This window comes from Pomacea canaliculata, linkage group LG5 (genome assembly GCF_003073045.1).
Source record: "Pomacea canaliculata isolate SZHN2017 linkage group LG5, ASM307304v1, whole genome shotgun sequence".
Classification (NCBI taxonomy): domain Eukaryota; kingdom Metazoa; phylum Mollusca; class Gastropoda; order Architaenioglossa; family Ampullariidae; genus Pomacea; species Pomacea canaliculata.
Genome location: NC_037594.1, coordinates 23,421,849 through 23,446,085, shown reverse-complemented (window position 1 = coordinate 23,446,085; position 24,237 = coordinate 23,421,849). Strand labels below are relative to the sequence as shown.

Here is a 24,237-nt window from a genome sequence, read left to right as displayed (position 1 = left end):
ACTTATACAATGGTTTAATAGCTTACATATCCACAGTCAAAGGTAATGACATATTTCAGCATGGTGATTGCAAGGGAGGTGTTTCCTAGCTTTTTAATGAATTCTCTTAGTCACAAGGGGCCCTGCAATAATGAGGTAAAACTACAATTCTATCGGAAAGCAAACATATAATAAAAAAGCATGAAAGCAAATGTATCAGCTACTCAAGTGCAAACATATAAGCTCTTGACCACAACACTAACTGGATCTGATCTATATGACAAGCTGCTGAGCTACTCTGTTATATACAGATGTAAATTTATTCATCACAGAATTCGCCACGAAAACAAATAAGCAACAATAAGTGCAGAAAGTGGCTTGTTATCAAGATGCTGGTAAGTGAAATATCCAGTTTAAGTGCATTAAACTTTCAACGCTTTCAAAAGCTCAGGCAAATTGCACCTTGCAGCTGAACAACAATTCTAGTCCTTTAGGCTAGATCTGCTAGTCAATGCTGCCTTAAAACTGGGGTTTGAAGAGGTCCCCATCACTTCCATTTGATAAATTGCATTTGGAATGCAATCATTTTTCTTTAAGTAAAGTTTTATAGTTGTGTGCATCACTTGCCGGTGAAACCCTGTCCTTCCTGTGTATGCAGTTTCTCGTATCATCTGTTGGTGAAGCTTCGCTTTTTACCGCTTCATTCATTGTAGAACTAGATTGTTTAACACCAAACACTTCATCATCATCACAGGAAGATATGCTTTCCATTGATGGCATTCTCTTACGCTCTTTCAAGGGTCTCTTTGCTTTATCAGGATGATTTATGCTGTGTATAGATTGATTAGATTTAGGTCCTTGCTCTGGAAGTAACACTTTTTCTGGTGAGCTTCTGAGAGATGAAAGACTCTCAAGGTCTGAATCATACCACACACCGCTCTGGAAATGAAACTCAGCGGAATTATCCAATGGATTGATCCTCTCATCATGAAATACAGGCCTTCGAGAACGCCTAGACTCTGTTTGCTCTCCTTCATGTCTCTCTACTGATAGTCTGTCACCATAGAAATCCCCCCTCATTGGGTGTTGCCTCCATCTGCTTACATCTCTTGACTGAGTTCTGAACTGTTCAGAGTGAGAACTGAATTGATCTCTCATTCCTGAAGAATGTCTTCTGTATTGCAACTCGTCACTTACTCTCCTATATGGAGAATGATCTGTGGGAGTAGGTGGTGAGACTGTTCGTAACCTGGGCGATGGTGTTCCTCTCCTGCCATCTGATTTTTCACTGTACCTGTTTGCAAAAGACTGTCTGGATCTTAACGATGGTGATCTGGTGCGAAAGCGATGTCTGGAACCCTGCAAAAAGGGTCTTTCCGAAGAACAAGAAGCATCCCTATTTCTCCTGAATGAGTGTTTGATTCTCTCATTTGATGAATATTCCCTTTGTCTTGACCACCTAGACCTTGGTGATCTTGACCTTGATCGGCATGAGCTGCTGAAAGAGAGCCTGGAATGACCCACAGCTGATAGATTATGTCCTTTATCTGAATGCTGTGACTTAAATGCAGGTGATCTTGTTCTGGAATGTTCTCTTGAGTTAGAACGCTGAATGGAACGAGATCTCTGCCTGCTTCCTCTCCATGAAAATCTTGATGAGGATCTTGTTCTTGACCGTGGAGATCTTGACCGATTTCGTGAATATGGAGAGAATGATCTGTTGTGTGTAAATGAAGAAACAGGTCTCGAAGGAGAAGACAGAAAATCAGTTCTCTTCTGAGAACGCCCTAAGCTCGGCAAAGGAGATTTAACCCTGCTAGTACCAACAGTAGGACCTTTCAATATTTGTTCAAAAAAATCTAATGCACCAAGAGACTTTGTCTTACTGTACAATTTTTTGAAGCTTTTTTGAGATACATTACTCTCCTTGCTTTGACTTCTACTGTCCAAGTGTGTCCTCTTTCTCTTTGGACTTCCTGAAGTACTCCTGCTACATGTACTCAGAGTTCTGAGATGTTTGTTGCTAATGACATCACTACTAGAAGACCTCAAGAATTCTCTTTGCTCTTGAGAATTCTGCCTCTGATCTTGCTTTTGAAAAATGGAATGTCCATCCAAGGTAAAATCTGCAGAGTGGCTTTTATCATATTCAATACTGGGTTCGCTTACAGATAACAATGTATCCTTATGTCCAGTGCAAGTTTCCTTTTGAAAGCCATGCTTTCTCTCACTCTTTTCCCTGTTTCTATCTCTGATGAAGTCAGCTGAGAAAAGAGCTTGCCTTCTGTTTTCATGCGCTACCTTCAAAGTCTGCAGTCTAGCCTTGGCTTCATCAGATGGAACTTGATGTTCCAAGAGCAGTGCAAACAGATTTTGAATTTCTTCTCTGCAGCTCCTTTCAAACTCCTCTTGCAGCTGCTCTCTCTCTGTTTCCGACATATTTCGCAAATCTTTTGGCTGGAAACTGTTAGAAACCTTTTCTGTTATTTTATAGTTTTCAATCTCTCTGTCTGCCTGAGTTACTGTGACATTCTGAGAAACAAGTTTTTGAAGAAGCTTACCTATACGATTAGTAATGGCTTCCTCTGGATCTTTTTCTAAGGTCTTTGTGGGTGTTACAACTTCTACCTCTTCCTTCAACCTACGATAATCTGCCAGACGTTTGACAAGTCGAGACACTAGGGTCGGAGAAAAAGATTCCATGCTCTTCCTCTCTTGAAAGTCAGCAGAATAACCCTCCGGGGCACAAGTAGATGCTGCTTCACCACTCCCACATGCTGTTAAGGACTGAAGTGAAATATGAGAACTATGATCTGGCCAAATGTTTGGTCTGTAATTTAAAGCTTCTGTACAGTGGTTGTAATCAACTGTGGTTTGCCTTTGCCTCATTAAAGCATCTGAATCTCTTCCTTCCAATTCCTCAGCAATTAATTTTTTGCTAGCTTCTTCTGGGGAAAACCCCTTTCTTTGATATTTGTCTAAAAGAAACAGTCTCCTTTCTGCCAGCTCTTGGGCTTCTGTATGCATATATCCTAACCTCACGAATTCTGCCTTAAAATCACGGACCACTTCCTCTCTGAGGATTTTCTGTGCTGCATCTGCCCGCTGCATGCCTGTTTTTCATACATATTCAAAAGCTGGAATCGTCGATCAATCCTCTGCTCTGCCTCTTCAAAGGAAAGGCTTTGTCTCTCAAAGTCAACTAAAAGATTCCACCTTTCTTCTTCATGAATTACTCTCTCTTTGGCAATGTGAAAAGGCACACCTTGTTTTTCATACTCCTCTAAAAGTTGAAGTCTTGCTTCTACAATTTGCCTGGTTACGTGAGGAGGAATCCCTCGTTTGCTGAACTCATCCAGTAGTAATAACCTCAGTGTTAAAATAGCCTGTGTCTTCTGTGCAGGAGTGAGGGTGCCTTGGGTCCTGCATAAAAAAAGGCAGAAATGAGATGAACAAATCAGATCAATATATTATCTTACACTTCCATATATGCTATTACATTTATTGTAAACGTCGTTACTGTTTATCAGTTTTCTCCATTCTCTATTAAGAACAATGAAATGGGTAATAATAAATGCAAAATTTATACAACACATACTCACGATTCTAAGGAGAATGTTCTTAGTGCTTAAGAAAAAGAACGAGACATGGGCAACACACAAGGGACAGAAAAACAAGCAAACAACATATGAATGACAAAAGGATAAACAACCGTACTGACGACAAATAAAAGACCAAAAATATATATATATATAAAGAATCCAAGTAACAAGGACAGAGAGTATGACGATTTTGTAAAGGAAGACGAGCGGGAAGTAGCAATCAGCAGAAAAGGGGGGAAGGTGTGAAAAAGGACTAGCATTGTGTGGAATACTTAAGGAAGAGGTGGATTTTCAGTGCACATTTAAAGGATTCAGTAGTGAGTAGGTGGCTGACATGGAAAGGGAGAGAGTTCCATTGTTTCGGTGCACAGTAACTAAAAATCCTGTGACCATAAGTTGTTGTTCTGGTGACAGAAATAGTTAGGAGACAGTCGTCAGATGAAGAGCAGAGCCAGTGCTAGGGGAAGAAGGGGCAACTGCTCAAGGCCCCCACCCGAAGGGGCCCCCATGCTAACAATTCTATTTGCCCAAGGCCCCGCATAACCATACAGAGCCCTCTCTGCTGTACGATGATGCTCGGTATCACACGAAGTGTAGCGTATAGTGTGTTGGTAGCAGAGTGAGACTCAATCAGCCGGTGGAGTGGTGCTCAGTACAGTTGCGTGCCATCAGTTTATGATTAAGTAAAAAAAAAAAAAACCTCAAGAGACTGGATGCAAAATGAAAGTGGTTTTGTATACAGAATGAACAGAACTGGGTCAAGTACTGAGCCTTGGGGGATCCCAAAAGAAAGTGGATCAGGGTGAGATGTTTGACCATCAATGAACACAGTCTGCATCCTATCAGTGAGACAGGAGTTGAACCACACTAAAAGGTAAAATGCATGCTACTCTACAAGGAAAGAACACAATTCCAAATTTTATTTCATAATGAAACAACTTCACTCACTTGTCAAATGTAGGAAATACAATGAACCCTGGTTCCATTTGTGCTGGTTTATCTGGAATAATTCAAAAAGAATACAAAAGACACAAGGTACACTTAGTAGCAATAGGTAAGAGGTACTCATGTATTTGTTTTATATATATATATGCTTATAATGTATATTAAGAAAAAAGATATACACTGTTAAAGACACCATAAAATAAAACAACCAATAAACATAAGATTACACAGACAGATCCTGAGCCAGCCTAGGATCAAGCATAATTTGCATCAGATCAGATACAATCAATACTCGTTACTATTATTTGAAAATAAAACAAAAAACAAAAAAAAAAAAAAAAAGAAGAGAGAAAGTTATAAAGATGTTCAAACCATCATTTTTGGCACGGTTATTTGACAGAGCCATATTCTGTGCACGTCTCTGTGGCAGTCCTCGACCTTCTAGTGCTTGAATCTCCAAACACTTTCTTTTAACCATTTCATTCTGCTGGTTCCTTGATACAAGTTTTATCACTTCATTATATATGTCTGCTTTATAACGTTTCTGCAGAAAAGAATGTTTGATAACTGTATGAAATCTGTTATTATTTGGCAAGATGAATGAAAGAGATAAAGTAGCATGGTACTTATGCATGCTTGCAGCACAAATAAATGAATTCTTGTGCCTACCATTATTCAAATAGCAGCACTTTCTAGAGATGAAATATGGATCAGTTCAACAAAATGCAACGAACATCTACAACATCTCAAAGAAACTGATGATAAACTTTATGTCAGTGTAAATGAACATGAACATGGAGCTCACTGAAGTATCTTGTAACAAAATCCACTCATATAATTGAATTTTATCAAAGACATGCATTAACAGCAAATGTGTTCTAATTGAGAGGAAGGTTATAAAAGTAAAACCATACCTATATCAAAACCCAATGAATTGCCAGTAGCTACACAGACAAAAGACCACATTTCCACAAAGAATGAATAAATAAAAGGGTTGCGTACTGAGAAGGATTTTTTAAAAAACATTTCATACCAAGAATTCCATCCTGTGCTGAAAGCTGACAAGATGGTGAAGAATACTGGTTATACTGCACTGGAAATTGCAAATTTGACATTTGAAATCAGATCCTTGGTGGTTTGTATTCTCCACAACACCCGAGATACCTGCAAACAAGATGGTGGTTAAACTGCAATTAAATTAAAGGTTTAACTTAATGAGTTAAATGAATGATGTTCACCCTTGTTTTCTTTGCTGATCCTTGATGAAACTTTATTATGCACAGATGCCTTTACTGCTACATAATCATCTTCTTCAAGCTGTTAATAAAACTAATGCTTTAATAGATAAAAAAAACAAAAACCCAGTCATTTAAAAGATATTCCACAATGTACCCTACCAGCCACCTCTCCCAAAAATAAATCCTTGAAGTCATGATCATTATTAACCCTCCATGGACACACACACAGAGGAATAGTCAATATCATGCTCACACTAATGGATTATTTATTAATCATTTAAGTGTTAACATAATTTTGACTAACTATATATATATACTTTCACAATGTAAAAGAAAGGCAATGTAAGCTTCCATGAAGTAAGGTAAAAAAACAAATATACGGTATTATTGATTTCACCTATCAGAGTTTCTTCAATGAAAGTGATAATTTATTTTGAAAAGTCGAACTCTAAACCTGCATTACACTGCTATGCATATACTGCAACACTACTCAAAAAACAAGGCCAGATGCAGTTGTGGGGTACGCAATATAAGCCAAAGTATGTGAATGTGACTGTGCATAAAATATGGTAGGACACACATTTTTTTTCTCTAGCTGCATTTGCCTGACAGATTCCAACAAAATAATGTCAAAAAATGCAGCTGAACTGGTGAACTAAACTTCCTGCTGTACACAGTGTACATTATGCACATGGAAGCCATAGCACGTGTGAACAGAGTTTAGCAAGAAGAGGTATTTAATAGGGTGAAAATGTAGTTAAATAAAAAAAAAATGCCTCCAAGAAGATATCTGAAACCACTGAACTGTGATCTGAAGGTGGCTCCAAGGCAACACATTTATTTGGGAGTGAGCACTGAACAACGCTACTGGTCTGGATGGCCCAGAGTGACGAGGTACCACATGACCCATTTATAAGGCTTTATGGAACAAAACCATCTCTACAATACATCTCAGAACAGACCTGTGAGGGGCAAGACGTGTAAACATCTGCAGCCACCTGCACCAGTATAATCTACATAGCAGAACTGCTGTCATCCATGTGCCACTGACACAGGCATTTTTCCAGAATCTAGCAATATTGGACGAGGCAGCAGTGGGGCACAGTGCTCTTTACTGAGAAGTCCAGGTTCACTCGTAGGACATCAGAACCCCTATTTGTATGACACCTTGTCGAAGATTGTCCTTCCAGGTTACCTTGGAGGGTGGCCAGAGGAAAAACTGGCTTACAAACGTTAAAGACTGGTCTGGTCGTCCTGTACAGGATCTACTATCAACCAAAACAGGTGTAAGTTGTGGGTCTTCTCAGGTGGTAGGTGCTTTGCCCAATGACAGGTACCAGTCAAGGGGCAAATGACTGAATAACCGACCACTTATACCACTCTGATCTATAATTATGACAGACAGCGAGTGAGACAGTGGCTGTATCTCGGAAATGAATTGGTCTACAAATAAAATCCTTCAATCATAAAAATGTTACAACAGAAACAGCTACACTTATTGCAGTTGGTTTCTGTGTTTTTTTCTATATGGCCCTTAACTTTTAGTAGTACGGGACTGGTGTTTGATAAATGATGAGATAGAGATAGCATAAAAAATAGACCTTTTTTATCAAATAGAAATTCTTAAGAACGTCTAAAATATCTAATGAAGTAGTGATGACAGAATGGTACAGCAGCAAACTAATCCCTGTGCATATACGTGCATATTCAAATGCATATGCATGCATGAATATTACATCCCTCCTCCTTTCAAAACCTAACATACCTTTCCTACTTTCACTCCATCCTAATTCATTCCACATTCTCCTGGAAATGAATTCATTCACAAAATTCACAATTATATGGGAACCCAGCATCAGTCCTTGTACCCTGACTGACCTGTTCAGCTAATTCAAACAGTAAGGCCAGGCATATTTCCAAACGTAAACGACAAGGAATAAAACTAAACTCACCAACAATAGGTTCACTCATCGGTATCAGACTGACTGCATCAACAAGTCTGAACTTTTTGATCTCTTGAGCCATACTTTTCAGTAAGCTGTCTGTAAAGATATGTTTTATGTTTTAAGTGATCATAGAAAAAGCAGCCATTGCAGAAATTCCAAAGGAACATAATATGCATTATCTCTACATATATCTAATTGTGTTGCATAATTTTACTTTTTTATTCTTTTTGCTTCAGCTGTATATCACAAAGCTAATAAACTTGTATCTGGGGAATCCACTTTCCCTATAAACTTATATATTAGTTCTGCACTCTGGTTGTTACAGCTCCTTAGTTGCATTATACTCTGTAATACCAAAATGTATGCAACTACCTTCCCAGTTAATCCCAACCCTAAACTTTACTGATGGTAATCTTACAGTTATGGTATAGCTTATAGACTTTCTAGCAAATTTAAATAAAGGCAATCATAATCTCTAAATCTCAATAATTCGTGCGTTAGTATATTTTTTCCCTATTTGCATTTACTTGGAATTAAGTGTTTCATACGAATTTATGTAAAAATTCACTGGGTAAACAAAGTTTGCAGTCTTATTTTTTTTAGGTCACTAAATATTCATACATTCTGTACCATCTTCTCTCGCTTCAAAACATTTCTAACAAAATCTCGCAGATTACAATGACTAGATCTCTAGAAGTACAGATACAGACGCAAGTGACTTTTAACAGCAATTTACTCTTAGGCAGTGATGGAACTTTATCATTTGATAAATTTGCGCTTGATTATAGCAATATGCTTATTATTATGCATCACGTGATAGCTATTCTTTCGTACACCCTTTATTGTAATATCTACTTACAAATTACGCATACGTGAATCTTTTTTCACTTCTTCTATTTTCCTGTGGAACGTAGCATATGATATTCATTGAATCATCATGGATACCTTTCCAGCACCGCGACCTCACCAAAGGGAGGCGATTCTTAACACCTGTCTGTAGTCCCAGAAATGTTGACTGGAGTCACCAAGTGAGTGAAAGAAACTACGTTTTGCAAGAAAAACCCCGATCACTTTCAAAGCAAATCGCCAAAAATTGCACGACTCTACCCACTGAGTTAGAATATGATAGCGAATTCATTCTCAAAAAATAAAGAGCAACGAATAACAAATAGTAAATAACAATACAACCACGAACTATAATATCGCTATATATATGTCCATGATACAACTTTATTAATCCTGAGAGATTTATTAACTCAGAAAGCTTAGCAACAGCAAAATATTGAGCCGAAAAAAAATATCTTTCACTCAACTGTTTTTTTTTTTTTTTTTTAACAAAGCTTCATAACATAGTGATTACAAATAAACCGATTAAGTTATTGCCATTTATGAACTAAAAGGCAGTTTTACCCAGATTTTTAAAATTTTTTAAATGTCCATGTGACCATAGGTCTTATTTAACAGCGCAACGTGTAAATATGTTTAGAGGTGCCTCCATTATAAAGAGGAAATTTCTGTCGTGGTGCGCCACCAAAGAGCGTCGAGTCTATCAATTGTTACAAAAGATGCAGAGCAAGTGCAGAAACCACTGAACTATATTGGAGGCAGACGAGTGGATCCATCAGCAAGCAGCCCAGAGTTTGATTTGGTGGCACCTGCTACAGGTATGTAAGGATTTTCTCCATTCTTACACCAACCATAGGTTATGACTATTATTTGATATATTGCATATTTATACAGATGCATATTAATATATAACATATGCTGGTGCAAGAATAAGGAATATCTTAGTAATATATTTTTGTGCCTGCGAAAATACAAGTCAGGAAGCATAATGTGAATTTTTAATTAAGTAGCCCAAAATCACTTTTCATTTTGTTATTAATGTCAAAGCAAGTTGTGCAGTCTTATCTATAAGCTGGTAACAGACCACAAGTGTACCATTTCATGGGTAGAGGGAAAAAAGTCCATTTGTTAACAGGAGAAATTTTGCGCCATGTTAACAACTCTGAAAGCAATGATGTGGATGCAGCGGTTGACACAGCAAAAGGAGCCTTTGCAAAATGGTCAAAAGTCACGGCATTTGAAAGAGGAAAAATACTCATTAAAGCCGCAAGCATAATACGTGTGAGCAATCTCCAAAATCAGTTGGGCTGTTTGCCTTTATGTAACCTTTATCTTTGCTAGTTCAGTAAACCATTTTCCTCATATTTATAATTATTTATTGATGCCCTGTACCCTTTTCAAACATCATGATAAGTGTATTATTTGTTTTTTCGAACAGATTCCTGCCTTTTTATTTTACAGCATCATCTGTATCAAAGGTCAAATTTTTTGTGTCACCCTTGTACTGTTAGTATTGTGCTTATCCCATTGCTCACACAATTCCCTTTCTTTGAAAAAAGGTTCTCAAGATTGTCATTAAGCTACTTACAAAAGAATAAAACAGTGTTTTTCATACTTTTAACATTCTGATTTTTAGGAGTGTTATTGATTGATTGGTAAACTCTAGCTTACCTTTTTGTAATGCTTTTGATTTAGGAGCATTCAGAAGTGCTAGCTAGGACAGAAGTCTTGGACACAGGCAAGCCTATTTGGGAAGCTCGCTGTGATATTCTAGGTTGTGCTGACACTGTTGAGTACTATGGTGGACTGGCATCTTCGCTTGCAGGTAGGTACAAATGATAATAATAGTAATAATTTCATTATTCAGTTTTTGGAAGATCATCTGGTATACATCAACATCAAATGCTTCTGGTTTCAGGCATATCAACATTGGTTGGCTGTATATAAGTGTCATTTCTTTGGATCTCCATCATAATTAAAGAAGATTTTGACATTCTACACTGCTTAACATTATCAAAAAACAGATACCCAAAGCAATGTGACAACATGTTGTATTTACAATATAGGTCTGGCAGATCTAACTGAAACTCTCGAGATAATTTTACTGTGAAGTCATGGCTTTGGAAAGATATGGGAAATGAAGTAGGCTAACCACTGTGAAAGAAGGATTTATGAATTGTTTCCATCAAAAATGGCACGATTTACTGTTGTCCTTCCCTAAATGTTGTGATTGTTACCCTGACAATTAGAGCACCATATATAAACCAGGTGTTATTATATGAACACCAATGTGTCTTTTAAGATGTAACCCTTAATGGAATCGCTCGTTTTAACCAAATTAGTATTAATCCTGAATGTGAGCAGTGTGATCACAGAAGTGTGGAAGACCTGTACCACTTTCTGTTCTGTCCTAAATATTTCTCTCTATGTAACAGAGCTACAGGAGGTAAAAGTTTAGAAATCAGAGATTGCAGTTTTAGCATCTCTCCTTTTACTGCTGTCAGAAAAGTAACTTAGCTAGCTTAGGGATGATTAAGTTCCTGATATGTAAATTTGTGGACCACTGAAAAATGGAATAGGACTGTACAGTCACATTTGGTATATACAGTAATAAACAGGCTTTGTAGTAGTAAAAAGTAGTAAAAAAGACTTTTTTTTTGCTTCTACATGCTATGTATTTCACTGGTTGTTTCGCTTTCAGGAGAGTTCACACAGTTTCAGGAAGGCTCTTTTGCTTATACAATTCGAGAACCAGTTGGAGTGATTGGTGCAGTTGGAGCCTGGAATTATCCCTTCCAAATGGCAACATGGAAGTCCTCTCCAGCATTAGCCTGTGGCAACACAGTTGTGTTTAAACCTTCACCTCTGACACCCCTAACAGCAGTCATGTTAGGTGAAATTTACAAACAGGCTGGCCTTCCTGATGGTTGCTACAATGTGGTGCAGGTTAACTTTTTTTTTTTTAATGGAAGATCATCTTGGTGTATTGTTACACACAGTTACATTAGCATATAGAAGATTGGCCGACTTTTCACTAGGTGATTAGAATGCCATTCATTGTTTTTCTTTGTATGTTGGTCACTGAGTTATTCTTATTGATATATTGCTGCTCCACGCATACTCAGATTTACTAACGATGTCTTTGCAATTTGTTTTTTGTTTTTGCACACTCATTTTCTTCTTATTTTGGTTGTACGTCATGTCTCTATTTTAAGGCGTATTGACATTTTTCTTTAATAATTTATTTTTTAAGTAAAAATAACAACATAATACTCAGCAAAACATTGCTAATGTGGTGTGATGGCATTTATTCCGTTTGCTTAAAAATTTGAATCTTTAGCCACAGCAAACAGATGGACAACATTTTTAAGCTCCCCCATCTTAAATTTGAAAACATTTTTTTGTATATGTCCAAAGAGCAGAAGAAGTGAAATTCTGTTGGTGAGAGTTCTAAGTTATGTGGTTGATATCTCAGTGTCCCAGTGTTTTAGGGTCTTGGCTTGTCCTGTACACAGGACCGCCGATAGCCAGCCCGGGCCCAGGACAGACGACCTCACGGGCCCCTTGTAATGCTTGGGTGTTCTGTCCTTAGACCTTTCTTTAAAAGAAAAAGAAAAGGAGAAGAAGAAAAAAAAAATCCACTGACCAAGGCTGGGCCCCCTTGACAGCCGCGGGCCTGGGTACACCAGACCCCCCTGTCCCACCCTCTCGTCAGGCCTGCCTGTACAAGGATGTGAAATCTTTGTTGATCAGCGCTAACTGAATTTTGGCATTAATCAAGAAGGTTTACCGCTTGTTCAGTCACTGCTCTGACCTTTTTCTGTAGTGTTATCTGACAAACTCAAAGTCCACTTTTTTATCAAAAGATTTTAGTATATCCCTCTCTTGATATCCTGGTGACCTGAAGACACTGTACAAGATAAACAAACAGCTAAACAACGGGTTTAAGAACAGTGATGTGCCAGTGAACATAACAGTATACATGCAGTATTTCCAACACATAATGCATAATAATACATGATGTGACATCCATATACCACCAAAATTGTGAAAACTATTAGGACTGCTCAATAAAGTTGTTTATTGGCTTCAGTCAGTCAGGTGTTCATCTCTTTTTCAAAGAGATTTATAGTTTTTAAATACTATTCTTGTAGTGAAAATACTTATTTTGTTTTATAATTTGAAAGTTGTGCGAGATATTTTATGGTATATGGTGATGCCTCAGGGAGAAACTGTCACTGGGCAGCTGATATGCAGACATTCAGACATTGCAAAGCTTTCTTTCACTGGTAGTATTTCTACAGGAATCAAAGTCATGGAGGCTGCTGCTCAAGCAAGTAGTATTTTTTTTTCTTGATTATTTATTTGTATCAAACTGTAACAGAAGAGTGGCTAAAGGATGAATTCACTCCTATGAACTCTTTTATAGATAGCATTCTGGGCTAAAATAAATCTTAAGGTTGGTGTGATGTTTTTTAACAATGCAATGCAAGTAATAACTTAAACTTCGTAAAATGTGCTTTTCAAGCTTAAATGCACGAGAAAAAGAATATTTGCAGATCATATAAATAGAAATATATAACTTAATGTAAATGATTAAATTCATTTGGAATGGGCATTGTGCTTTCTGACTTGAACAGGGCATCAAATATGTGACACTTGAGCTTGGTGGAAAATCCCCATTGGTCATTTTTGAGGATGCACACATGGATAATGCAGTCAAAGGGGCCATGCTGGCAAATTTCAGCAACCAAGGACAGGTCTGGTGTAAATTTTGCCATCTCAGCTTAGCATGAGACACTTGCAGTTATTTGCTGCCAACTCACTTTACCCATAGATTTACAGTTGCACAATGGAGACAGAACTCTTAATTCTTGATGCTTGAACAAAAATTGAATGCTGAAAGGACTGTCTCAGTTAATGAAGTAGGATTCCTGAAAGATACAACTATCAGCTGGAAGCATTTAACAGCATGCTATGAATATATTATTTTCTTAAAGAAGAATTATTTTCATATATGTCAAAGCACATTTATATTACTACATGGTATGTAGTGATACATGCTGCAGGTGTGCTCCAATGGCACCAGGGTGTTTGTCCAGCGAAATATTCTTAAAGAATTCACAAAGCGTCTAACAGAGCGAACTCGAGCTATGGTGATTGGTGATCCAAATAATGAAGAGACTACAGTAGGCGCCACCATTAGTGCCCACCAAGCAGAGACTGTGTTGAGATATATTGAAGGTGCTAAAAATGAGGTGAGTTTTAGTTCCTAAAGCATGCACAGACTTTATTGCAATGGACATGAGTGCATAAAGAAAAGTGATAAGCTGTTAGCTAGATCTCCTAGTGATATTTAGTGGAACCCTGTGACACCCATTATTCAAAATATTACCATCTTTATCATCTAATTGATTCTTTTGGCCTTAACCTGTAACAGTATCTTTGCATCAGGTTTCATTTTCACAAAGTTTATGTGCCTGCATTGTTTGCCTTAGGGTGCCTGTGTAGTCTATGGAGGAGAAAGAGTTGTGCCCAGTCCTCATCTTGCAGGGGGCTATTACTTGTCGCCATGTATTCTAGGAGATTGTCGCGATGATATGACAGTTGTTCGGGAAGAAGTGTTTGGCAGTGTCATGTCACTGTTGTGCTTTGACACAGAAGACGAGGTGATAATTAGAGCAAACAACACCAAAATATGGGCTTGCTGGAGGTATTTTCACCAAGTAAGTGACATGTCCATTTTTATTGTAAAACTTGTGAAACCAGTTGTTGCTATCACGCAACCAATTTCTTGATATTTACTAAGCGATGACTTGTTTAGTGGAAGAAAAAGCGGGAATCAGAGATATCTCCAGCAAACTTCTTTGGTACTGTTAACATCCTGAAAATAACTACCTTAATTCTTTCAATGCTCTTAATATTTTTTTGTCATTTTAGTTTTATTTTTCTATCATTTTACGATGCAAATGCATTGTTTTTTTCTGATCTTTAGTGACTTAACTCGAGCCCACAGGATGGCATCAAAGTTGGAAGCAGGATCACTTTACATAAACAATTACAATGTATATCCAGTCGGAGTTCCGTTTGGTGGCTACAAAATGTCTGGCATTGGACGAGAGAATGGACGAGACACTCTTAACTATTACACACAAATCAAATCAGTCTTTGTAGAAATGAATGACATTAGCTGTTCATACTAAATAGCATGAAAACATGTTTGAGAAGAGATTTTGCTGTTACAGAGCTGCACAGGCTTGCTTGCAAGTGTGCAGACTTATAATTTCACAGATGCTTGAAGTCATTTTAAGCATTCTGAAGTGTCTTTAAGCATTGCCCGTTAAATCTGAAAAAAAGTGTCATGTTAATAGTGTGAATGCTTTTAAAATTTTGTGTGAAGGTTATGGCAATGTGAATCTAGGAAGTTACAATTGTGGTTTACTTTTTAGCAATCTGTGATTGTTTCAGAATGTCACTAGTTACTATATTCAGCATATAATTCATGTGTATACTATATATAATCTGTGTATAATTAGGTACATGTTGGAAATTATTCTTACCTGCCAATTTACTGTCTACATCGTCACTAGTGATAATTAATATTAATAATAATTTTTTTTTTTTTGGTCACATTTTGAAGAGTCTGCAAATTATACTTAGTCTGGAGGCTCTTTCATCTGCAGCACAGATAGAAGACACTATACTGGTCAAGGAGAGAGTTAATGGATTGAATGTCATTCAGGAGTTTTGACCTGTGCACCTTTTTTTATTTCCACGATTTTCAGAAACTGAGATCATTCATCAGCGAGAAGGGGTTAGAGGTGCTTTACAGCAGACTGGATGTACAGGCATTTTCATTGGTGAAATATTTTGGAGCCATTGGTGATTTGGGGGTAGTATGGACCAGTGACATTTATTAATGTGTTAATTGGACCCCATCATAAAAATCAAAGGTCTGTGATTGCTTTTTGTTTAAACTGCCACTTAATTGATAAAAGTAGATATAGTTAGAAAAAACCCACTTTTAGAGGATATAGATGACTCTTATTGCCTTTAGAATCTCTTAAAAACAAGCACATGAAGGAATATGCACACACTGAATTAAGATTTTTAGGAATGAGTCTTTAAATAAATTATGAGAAAGCCTGATATAAAGTATAAAGAAAGTGTTCAATCTTTTGAGATGCTTGAAACTCCCAGAAGCCTTACTTCTGAGCCACTGGCTGCTGAGGGGGGGGGAATTGTGTTTTACGCCGTGTTGAGGCTATATTACGGCAAGCAGCCCTGTAACAGAGCACGTGCCCGCAGCGTACTGGCTGCTGAGCTATCAATTGGAAAACAAGATGTCACAATGCAAAATGTGAAAAAATATATGTATTTAAAATTATGCCTGTCATTTGTTAATTTGGTAATGAGGCCTCTTGATTGTGAAATGTTCTACTACCGCTAAGTATATTAAATATAGAGCAACTCAATATATAAGCTTCTGATCTTTATTTCATTTCTGCATTTTTTAATGGCACAATGGCAATACAAAAAGTCGTTGGTACAAAAAAGAAGGGAAAACTGACACTTTAATTAGGTTATACATGTAACAAAGGTATAACATCTAACTGCAGTTCACACAGCAAAAGAAGACAGAAGGGAATATTCATGAAATGTGGTAATGAATTATGTAAGGTCATATGTGCAGAATACTTATGTACAGATGTTTTAAAAAAAAAAAAAAAAAGAACGGAGTGTGCATGTCACTGTGCAAGCATGTACCTTCATACAAATACATCCATACCATACACACACTTTAACAAATAAGTTGTTGCAGACATATACTCCCATGCATGCAAACATACATGTGCTAAAAATCCTGTAAAAGAAGTGATACTGATGATAACCAAAATTATATCATTATGCTCATATGATCCACTAAAACATAAAAGGGACTTTCTCCTGCTGGAGACAGCAATAATTATAGTTTTGCGAAAAACTGTATGCCAAAGCTTGTGAATAAAGGCACAATTTAAAATCAAAAATATAAAACTTGAGAAATTTTGCTTCTAGCAAATAGATGTGAGCCAAGCTGAAGCTCTTCAACAGAGCTTGCAAAGGTGAAATGTCAAGAAACTGCCAGATAATTACCCTAATAAATGAGCATTACACTGTTGAGAACTGATTACTGCATAATGAATTACTCTGGTAAGAAAACTTTGTACGGATGCAATGTATATTGTTTTTTAAGCATTCGTGCACATACACACACACATATATATATTTAGTCAATCACCACTTTGATGAAACTTGCCTCTCATGTTTACCTCTCTGGTTTCGGAATATTCGATAAATAGCAAAAAGTGCTTTTGTTATGTTTTATAAACATCATCAGACAAAGGTCATAGAAGGCTGGGTGAATAGCACAAAATTTACATGTGCACAGCCCAACAAAACGCCAAGTTGAGGCCACAAGTAACAAAGGTGGCTATTCAAGTTTGTCTGCCATCTTTCATCAAGGGCAAATTTAATATCCAACATTTAGTTTTAAATCTGTAAATTTACGCATTTCAAAATGGCTATCAACAAACTGTTATCACATTGCAATCATATCAATCATGATTGCACACATCACCCAAGCCTTGAGCTATGCCTAAAGCATATATGCTACTTTGAACTTGAAAAACTGTTTGCAATGTGTCTTCAGGCCTCTTACAGCATTTTTATGAAACTTATTGCTATTTCTGACACCAAACAAATTAGTTCACTTTTTAGGAAAATGGTTAATTAAATACTCTGGTTTATAGATTAATTCTTGCTATTTATAAACAAACAAACAAAACAAAACCGATTAGGGGTTGAGAAGAAAGAACTTGCATGGGAAATGGCTGGTTTCAAACAATAAAAGTTATATTTTTACATTTGATAATGTAGGGCAAGAAGATGGTTACCATGGCAGTGAAATTAAAGTCTGAAATAACAGCAACAAACTGATAATGACTATTTAGAGCTCGACGATGGAAGTCTCAAATGTTTGATACACATCAAATGAAGCTTTCATTGCTTTAGCTAAAGGCACTTAATAAGCACTTTTTTATTACTGGATTTTGGGAGTCCCAGTCATCCAAGAAATTTCAGGATGGCGGTTTCTGTTTCTAACCTTAAACATGGCAACAAGTCTTGTTCTCTGAATTACTTTGCCCAGATACAGAAATTTTTCTCAGTGCTAGGCTCATTCTTGATTCCCTACTGCGCAGCTTCAATAATATTAAATGCAGACATCCCATTAACAAACTACAACCCCTGTTAAATTCACTTTCTTTTACACCCTTTTATGAATAAGCAAGACCAGCTTTAAATGTTTTGTAGAAGATAGCCATTTTGAAATATTTGCTCACATTTTGGGCCGCCCAAACCAGAATAAGGCCACTTTAAAACTATAGTTATGTTTTACAAGATGATTTATGGTGCTGTGTGAAAAAATACATAGAGAAAAAAACAGATGCGCAAGACCTGAAAAATTGGTCCCAGGTATCTCCTTGAGTAAAAAAGATATCACTGTTCCAGCTCAGTGACTTTTTTTAAAAAAGCTGTATCCTATGTATACATGGAAATGGAACTTAGATGAGAAGCAGTTTGTGAGCAAATGAATAAATGTGCTTTGAGGTAGGGAACACTAAATAGTCTTTAATTTGTTTGTTTTTTAAGCCAGCCAGTTTCCATGCTTTCTTCATCCAACTTATTTGCCAAGCTGAGTTTAAAAGCTGCAACTGTTTCAGTCAAAGCAGCATTTACAAAATTAAAAACAAAAACTCAGTGAAACAATACAAACTCAATATATGAAACACAAAAAGAACACTAGCTCCAATTAAAAACAAGCATGTGAACAAAAACAGCATAAACAGTACTGCCAGTGGTTCTAGAACCATTTTGAGTTTCAAGAAAATGTAAGCCTTTAATGCACTAATAGAAACTGATAACTGCATGATTGGGTGAGAGTTTAAAATCAAAGACTGTCTGGTGCAGAGGACTAGACATCTAGAATAAAAACTGATATCACCAGTGGTTTATGATACGCACCTGCTTATACTTTACACCAAAAATATATATAACAATGGACAATTCCATGCAACCAAATCTTTACAGCACAATATTAAAAATTATCTAGGCATTCGAAATATTCATTATATATTATCAAGTTTACTTATATAATTCCCTTCTATGTTGTTTCTATTGCTGTAGCAAACATTCACACACACACAAAGCAAACAAGTGTTTAAATGCAGCCAAACAAAATTATAATTTTGGCACAGGCAGCAGTGTTTACACAGATTATCGAAATGCAGTATTTTTTCAATATGTTTAAATTCCTTCATTTATTTCTATGTAATTTACCCTCATTGTACACTCAATACACAGTCAGACATGACATTCAAACTCCTAAAAAAAAAAATTCTGATTTCATTCCACAACTGTTTTTATGAAGAGTTCCTTGTTTAAATTTTGAAATTCTTTTTGGTATGAGATCTTGAGAACATTGTAAAATATAAAATGTTTTCATGATATTAATAGGCTTAAAAACTTGCTTCAATGTGATGTCACTATCGTTCAACATTGTTGTGGACTGATTATTTTTAATTAAGGAAAGTAGATGCATTTCTATAGGCTGTAGTATTTAAATTTTAGTCACTTTTCACATAAATTTCTGTATAAATCTATTTGTTATCATCAGGTTTCCATCTGGTCTGAAGTTACTAACCTCATGTCTACATCTCAAAATTATTTAAAACATCAGAGTATACAATAAAATTGCAAATAAGATTTAAAATACATGCTCAAAAAGAATTAATCCATTCTCAAATATGCTTAACTTGATGCCTTTACAATTTGCAAATAGTAATTTAATTTTCAGCAGCACTGACCAGTATCTAAAAGAATCTTGAGAAATGTAAGCCTTTATATTTTTTCCAAAGCAACACTGTTTGCCTGAAATCTTCATGCCATCAAGAAAACATGTTTATTCTGAGCAAAAATATTCATTTAATGTCCATGTGTAAGTGGTGAATAACAAATCATGAGAGATTGAATAAAAACAAATGCATCAATCTCAAAAGGAAAAACAGTGAAAAGTTATTCCAGACAGACTAATGATTGGGGTTTGTAATCAGATTGCATTAGCAATCAGTCTTGTTATGATAAGTACAAGGATGCATCATTTCAAAAAAAGAATAAAAAACTAGTGAATAATGGACCTTTACAGTTATCGTACGATTATTGACCTGTCAGTGGTTATATGCAACTTGAAACACAACCCCCCAACCTCCAAAAGAATTCCTTTCTCCATCTCAGATGAAGAATAGTCATAAAGACTTTGAGAAAAAGTTAAACCTGACCAATACTAATGAAAAAAATGAACAGTTCTGTTCTCAGCTAGATATGAAAATTTGGTCTTTCTGCATCTCACAACAGTCAACTATCAATTTCAATGCATTTTCTCAGGCAGCAGATCCTCTTAGAATTACCCAGTTAGGATGCCTTAATCCTGGACAAAACAAGCACCTACAAAATACTAGAGAAATGGAAGCGCTGCTTCACTTGCTCTGTGCCTGAGAGTTTAGTGAGGGTCATATAGCTGTTTCTGCTTTTCTGATGAAATCACTATTTCCTAGACATCAACTTTATTTATTTAGCATTCCACTCCTTGTTTCTACTTAATTCTAGGGGACTGAAGCATTAAGAAAGTTAACATTTTAAAAATAATCAAACATAAAGAGGAAAAAGAAATGTTGGACTGTATCTTTAAGCTACCTCCCATATAAAAGTGTGAATTCAATGAATGTAGGCAAAAATTTACTACAAGGCTAATTAAGATTTATAATATTCTGTGATAGGTGGTAAAGTGAACAGAAAATTAACAAGACTATTTAACTGAGGTACAATTTGTAGATCTTTCTACATATCTGCCTGGAAGATAATAAACAAGTTAAACCATCAAAAATAGTATGTTTATGAATACTTAAGGTTCCAACAAATCTATACATACATTTAATAGATAATGTCCCTCCAACAGCTTTCTTGCTCTCATCACATGCTCTTTCAGTCACATATTCAACTGATTTGCTTGTATGTGTTAAAGACAATGGACGTCTTGTGGAAAAACATGCCATTGACTAGAAAGGTACACAGAGAAAAAGAAGCAAAAGACCAATACTTCCACGAAGAATACAAAGTCAATAAAACCATATTCATGCATAAGTAAAAGCTAAGGTTTTATATAGCCTGTTTTTCTTATGTAAATTATATGTCTACATTTATATAGATCAGGTGCAACAGTGCTATCAACAAGAAACATACTATTAACAGTGGAAGAGATATGATATACATGAAATGTAATCTTTCAACCTTGATAGAATTTTTTCCCCTGACTTAAACTGTATTTCAGTATCATTTCACATTGTTACGTATAAACAAACATGCTTTTTATTTCTGTGGGTGTAAACATTCCCTTGGCAGCCATTTCTACAGTTTACAAGCACAAATATTCAGTCACTGAAGCAAATATTAAGAATACATTCACTACTGAGCACAGTACAGCTGCCTGACAACCATGTGCATGAGTAGGCCAACCTCCCCTTTCCAACCCTCTTTCTCTCTGTGGGTTAGGTAAACAATCATAGCTTAGTGTCAATGAGGTACTCCTTTCATCTGAAAAGATCCTAAGCAGGCAGGTGTTTCCAAGCCACAACAGGCTCTGGAGCCAGTGACCTTCTGCTTCACAGACACGCACCAACCACCACACTAGACAACCTTCCTAAAGTGGGTTTGTGCACATATGCTCCCAAATACATTGTTGTTTCTTGACTTTACCACCTAGTGACAACTTGGAATAAAAGTGAAAATTAATAAATAAGCCCTCAGAATCCTAATTATATTTGAGAGCCAAGTTCTTTCTTGATTATGACTGTTGTTTTTAATTTGTAGTCTTTTTTTTAGAACAGTAAGCTATCCAAATTTTTAAAAATCAAAAGGAACCAAATGTAGAAGTGCTATGGATGGGGATAATGTCTGAGGGAAGGCTACCCTCACATTTCTCTTCATTGGACTAATGACATCATTTGCTTCCCACTGAAAACTAAAGGCTGAATTAAAATAATGAAGGACTGTCTTCTTTTCATCGAAACCACTGGAATTTCTGTTGCATTTCATTGTCTCTGTTTCAAAAAAGGTCATAAACTTGGATGCTTAAATACCAACAGCAGTGTCCACCTGCCCAATGTTAGGACAAATGACTAGTCCAGTAGACAAGCATCTGTCTGCCTTTATATCAGTGCTTCATACAAAATCAGTTTCAACTGCACTTTAAACATTTGTGCAAAATCTGTCTTCAAATTTTAAGCCCATTTTGTGATCATATATGCCCTTCTTACTGCAATCACAATTTATGTGGTTGAAGATCGATCACTTCCAATCAACTTGTAAGAATGCTAATACAAAAATACATAAGACCCAAGTCTTCTTCCCTACCCATCTCCATTTGCTAAAGGATGAGATAATGAGCTGCTGCTGGTGATAAACTAAGTTGAAGACAATGTCCAGGATCTGTTAAAGTGCAAAAGAAAAATTTACTGTACAATACTTAAGATTTTTCTGGACAGAATCTTCAAGTACCCCATAAACCTGATAACAGAGAGTTTTAAAAGACTAAAAAACCTTTTAAGCATTTATTTATGGTTTGGCACTCTTTACCAGTGCCATCATTCAAAATTCTACCATACTAGGAATCAGCACAGTCTTCTGAGAAAAAAAAAAAAAAAATCTTACCAGTTATAACAGTTGCCTTCAAATACAAATGGAGAGGTTAAACAGCTCTGTTGCAGTGTTACTACAAGAATGCACATGTTCATTTTCTGTCCAGCAAGGAAAGTCAGCATTTGGCAAGACTACAAGATGATCAAGACTCATCTCTTATTGCAGAATAGAGGGCAAGTCATATATAATTCTGCTTCCTCTATGATGCCAGTTATCAAATATCTTAAAACAATATTCATATCATATCAGTACAAGCACCTTGTAGGTATATGGAGTAAATGTTTTTATTAAGGGTTAGTTGTCACTGCACACAACTTTTGAAAAATGTATCTAATGTCATTTATAACAAGGACACAGACATACTAAGAACACAATATCACTCTTAAAATACACAAACAAAAATATAAGGATGTACTGATAAATTGGTAAACAGTTTTCTTTATGAGGGAACCAGCACATTGATTTACACAAGTTATTTTGTTTTATTAACAATGTCCTCTTTCCAACCCCCAAATCCCCAATTAAGTATCATACGAAGTAGCTAATATTTGGTAGGATGGCATAAAAAGGCCTCAGCCTCTACCTGCACACTTACAAGTTTTGGAATTATGTAGGGCTCTCTAATGATAAACAGCTTAAAAGTAAAAATCATTTAACACAAATGCACTGACACAGAGTCACAGTCACAAGTGAAAAGAAATTTTAAAATAAAGCCAACTTCTCGAATAAACCGCAAAAACACAAAATTGTTTTGGAAGTCATCTTCTTATAAAAGAATTAGAATTCCTTCAAGTACTATTCTCTTGTTATGTTTTAGCTAGACTGTTTTCAGTTCTATCTTTATAACTAGAAATGTGAGCTTTCTGAAATAGAGCATCATCCATTTTGTTCTTGTTTGTATTGAGAGGTAAAATGGAAATATCTCCTTCCACTCAGGGGAAAAAGTATTTTAACATTTAGTTTATCTTAGTTAAGACTCCCACACATAATTCCACAAGTGCACAATCACCACAGGAACTAACAGGGCCACAAGTAAACAAAATTTCAAACAAAAGCTAACACTCCAGCATCTCATACCTTACATGTGGACTGAATATGACATGCAATCTGTGGTAGCGAAAAAGGAATAGTACATGGGAAGAAAGAGGGATAAAAGTGGACTGGGCAGGAAGACTTGACCTAAGCACTTTCATTTCCCTGATGGAAACCTTGCCTACTGAAATACCTGTACACATCAGTCACAAGATAAAAGTGTAGTATTAGCTCCTGACAAGATTTTGTATCAGGATACTCTGTAGGCTCCCATGACTATACTGATCTGTTCAAGTGCTTTCACCTGAGGATCTGGAAACATTAGCCATCACCTCAAGAGCTCAAAGGTTTTTGAAAGTTTAAAACTTTTAGCAGGTCATTCCTGCTGCTTGTGGGCAACAGTCATGACTGCTGATCACTCCACCTACACATACACTGCATCCAACTGTCCTGATAATGAAGACACTTGAATACGAATCTCATGTGACACAATGTCAGAGTATGGCATACCCTCCATCAGGCATGAAGAACTCCAGAAACTTGGTCTTTTTGGTGTAAACGTTAGAATGAAGCTTAAGGAAAGTGGAGGATGACATTTGTGCATCCTGAATCCATATCCTGAGACAAAGTAAATTACAGTGAGATTGGGCTGCTGCACAGAGAAGCTGTGCATTAAGCCGAATCATGACTGAGACCAGTTGATGCTTTAAAATAAGCATTCTAGAAGACCTCTCCACGTCCTGGCAGCTGAACCAAGTTTTCCACACGCCGGCGTTGGCTGCGGCGCAGAGCATCAGCTCGTCTGTAGGGCTCATTTTTCAAGTCTGCAAGCAACACAAAACCCTCACCTTCATT

The 24,237-nt window shown here is 36.5% G+C and overlaps 4 protein-coding genes across 18 annotated transcripts in view; 1 reads left to right on the top strand and 3 right to left on the bottom strand.

Moving 5' to 3' along the window:
* Positions 1-561: 561 nt before the first annotated feature.
* Positions 562-3,006, bottom strand: LOC112564111 (serine/arginine repetitive matrix protein 2-like). Its single transcript, XM_025238715.1, has one exon. The coding sequence runs from the start codon at positions 3,004-3,006 to the stop codon at positions 562-564; it is 2,445 nt and encodes an 814-aa protein (XP_025094500.1).
* LOC112564938 lies at positions 2,872-8,678 on the bottom strand. The gene is made up of 6 exons (XM_025240110.1): positions 8,570-8,678; positions 7,717-7,806; positions 5,560-5,690; positions 4,899-5,070; positions 4,530-4,581; positions 2,872-3,402 (listed from the first exon to the last, which is right to left on the bottom strand). The coding sequence occupies exons 2-6, from the start codon at positions 7,787-7,789 to the stop codon at positions 3,018-3,020; spliced, it is 813 nt and encodes a 270-aa protein (XP_025095895.1). The 5' UTR covers positions 7,790-7,806; positions 8,570-8,678; the 3' UTR covers positions 2,872-3,017.
* LOC112564937 (4-trimethylaminobutyraldehyde dehydrogenase-like) lies at positions 8,611-15,714 on the top strand. The gene is given in 11 exon segments (XM_025240109.1): positions 8,611-8,738; positions 9,197-9,374; positions 9,692-9,837; positions 10,252-10,381; positions 11,258-11,502; positions 12,782-12,889; positions 13,197-13,316; positions 13,626-13,814; positions 14,055-14,249; positions 14,251-14,282; positions 14,552-15,714. Coding segments are annotated over 11 exon segments (1,662 nt in total). The 5' UTR covers positions 8,611-8,627; the 3' UTR covers positions 14,760-15,714.
* Positions 15,715-16,035: 321 nt separating this feature from the next.
* LOC112564936 (formin-like protein CG32138) overlaps positions 16,036-24,237 on the bottom strand; it is a 41,864-nt gene continuing 33,662 nt past the window's right edge. For all 15 annotated transcript variants that reach the window (XM_025240092.1, XM_025240093.1, XM_025240096.1 and 12 more), the window contains one exon: positions 16,036-24,206. In XM_025240092.1, coding sequence (XP_025095877.1) covers positions 24,103-24,206 — 104 coding nt within the window. In that variant the 3' untranslated portion in view covers positions 16,036-24,102. The remainder of the gene's footprint in view (positions 24,207-24,237) is intronic.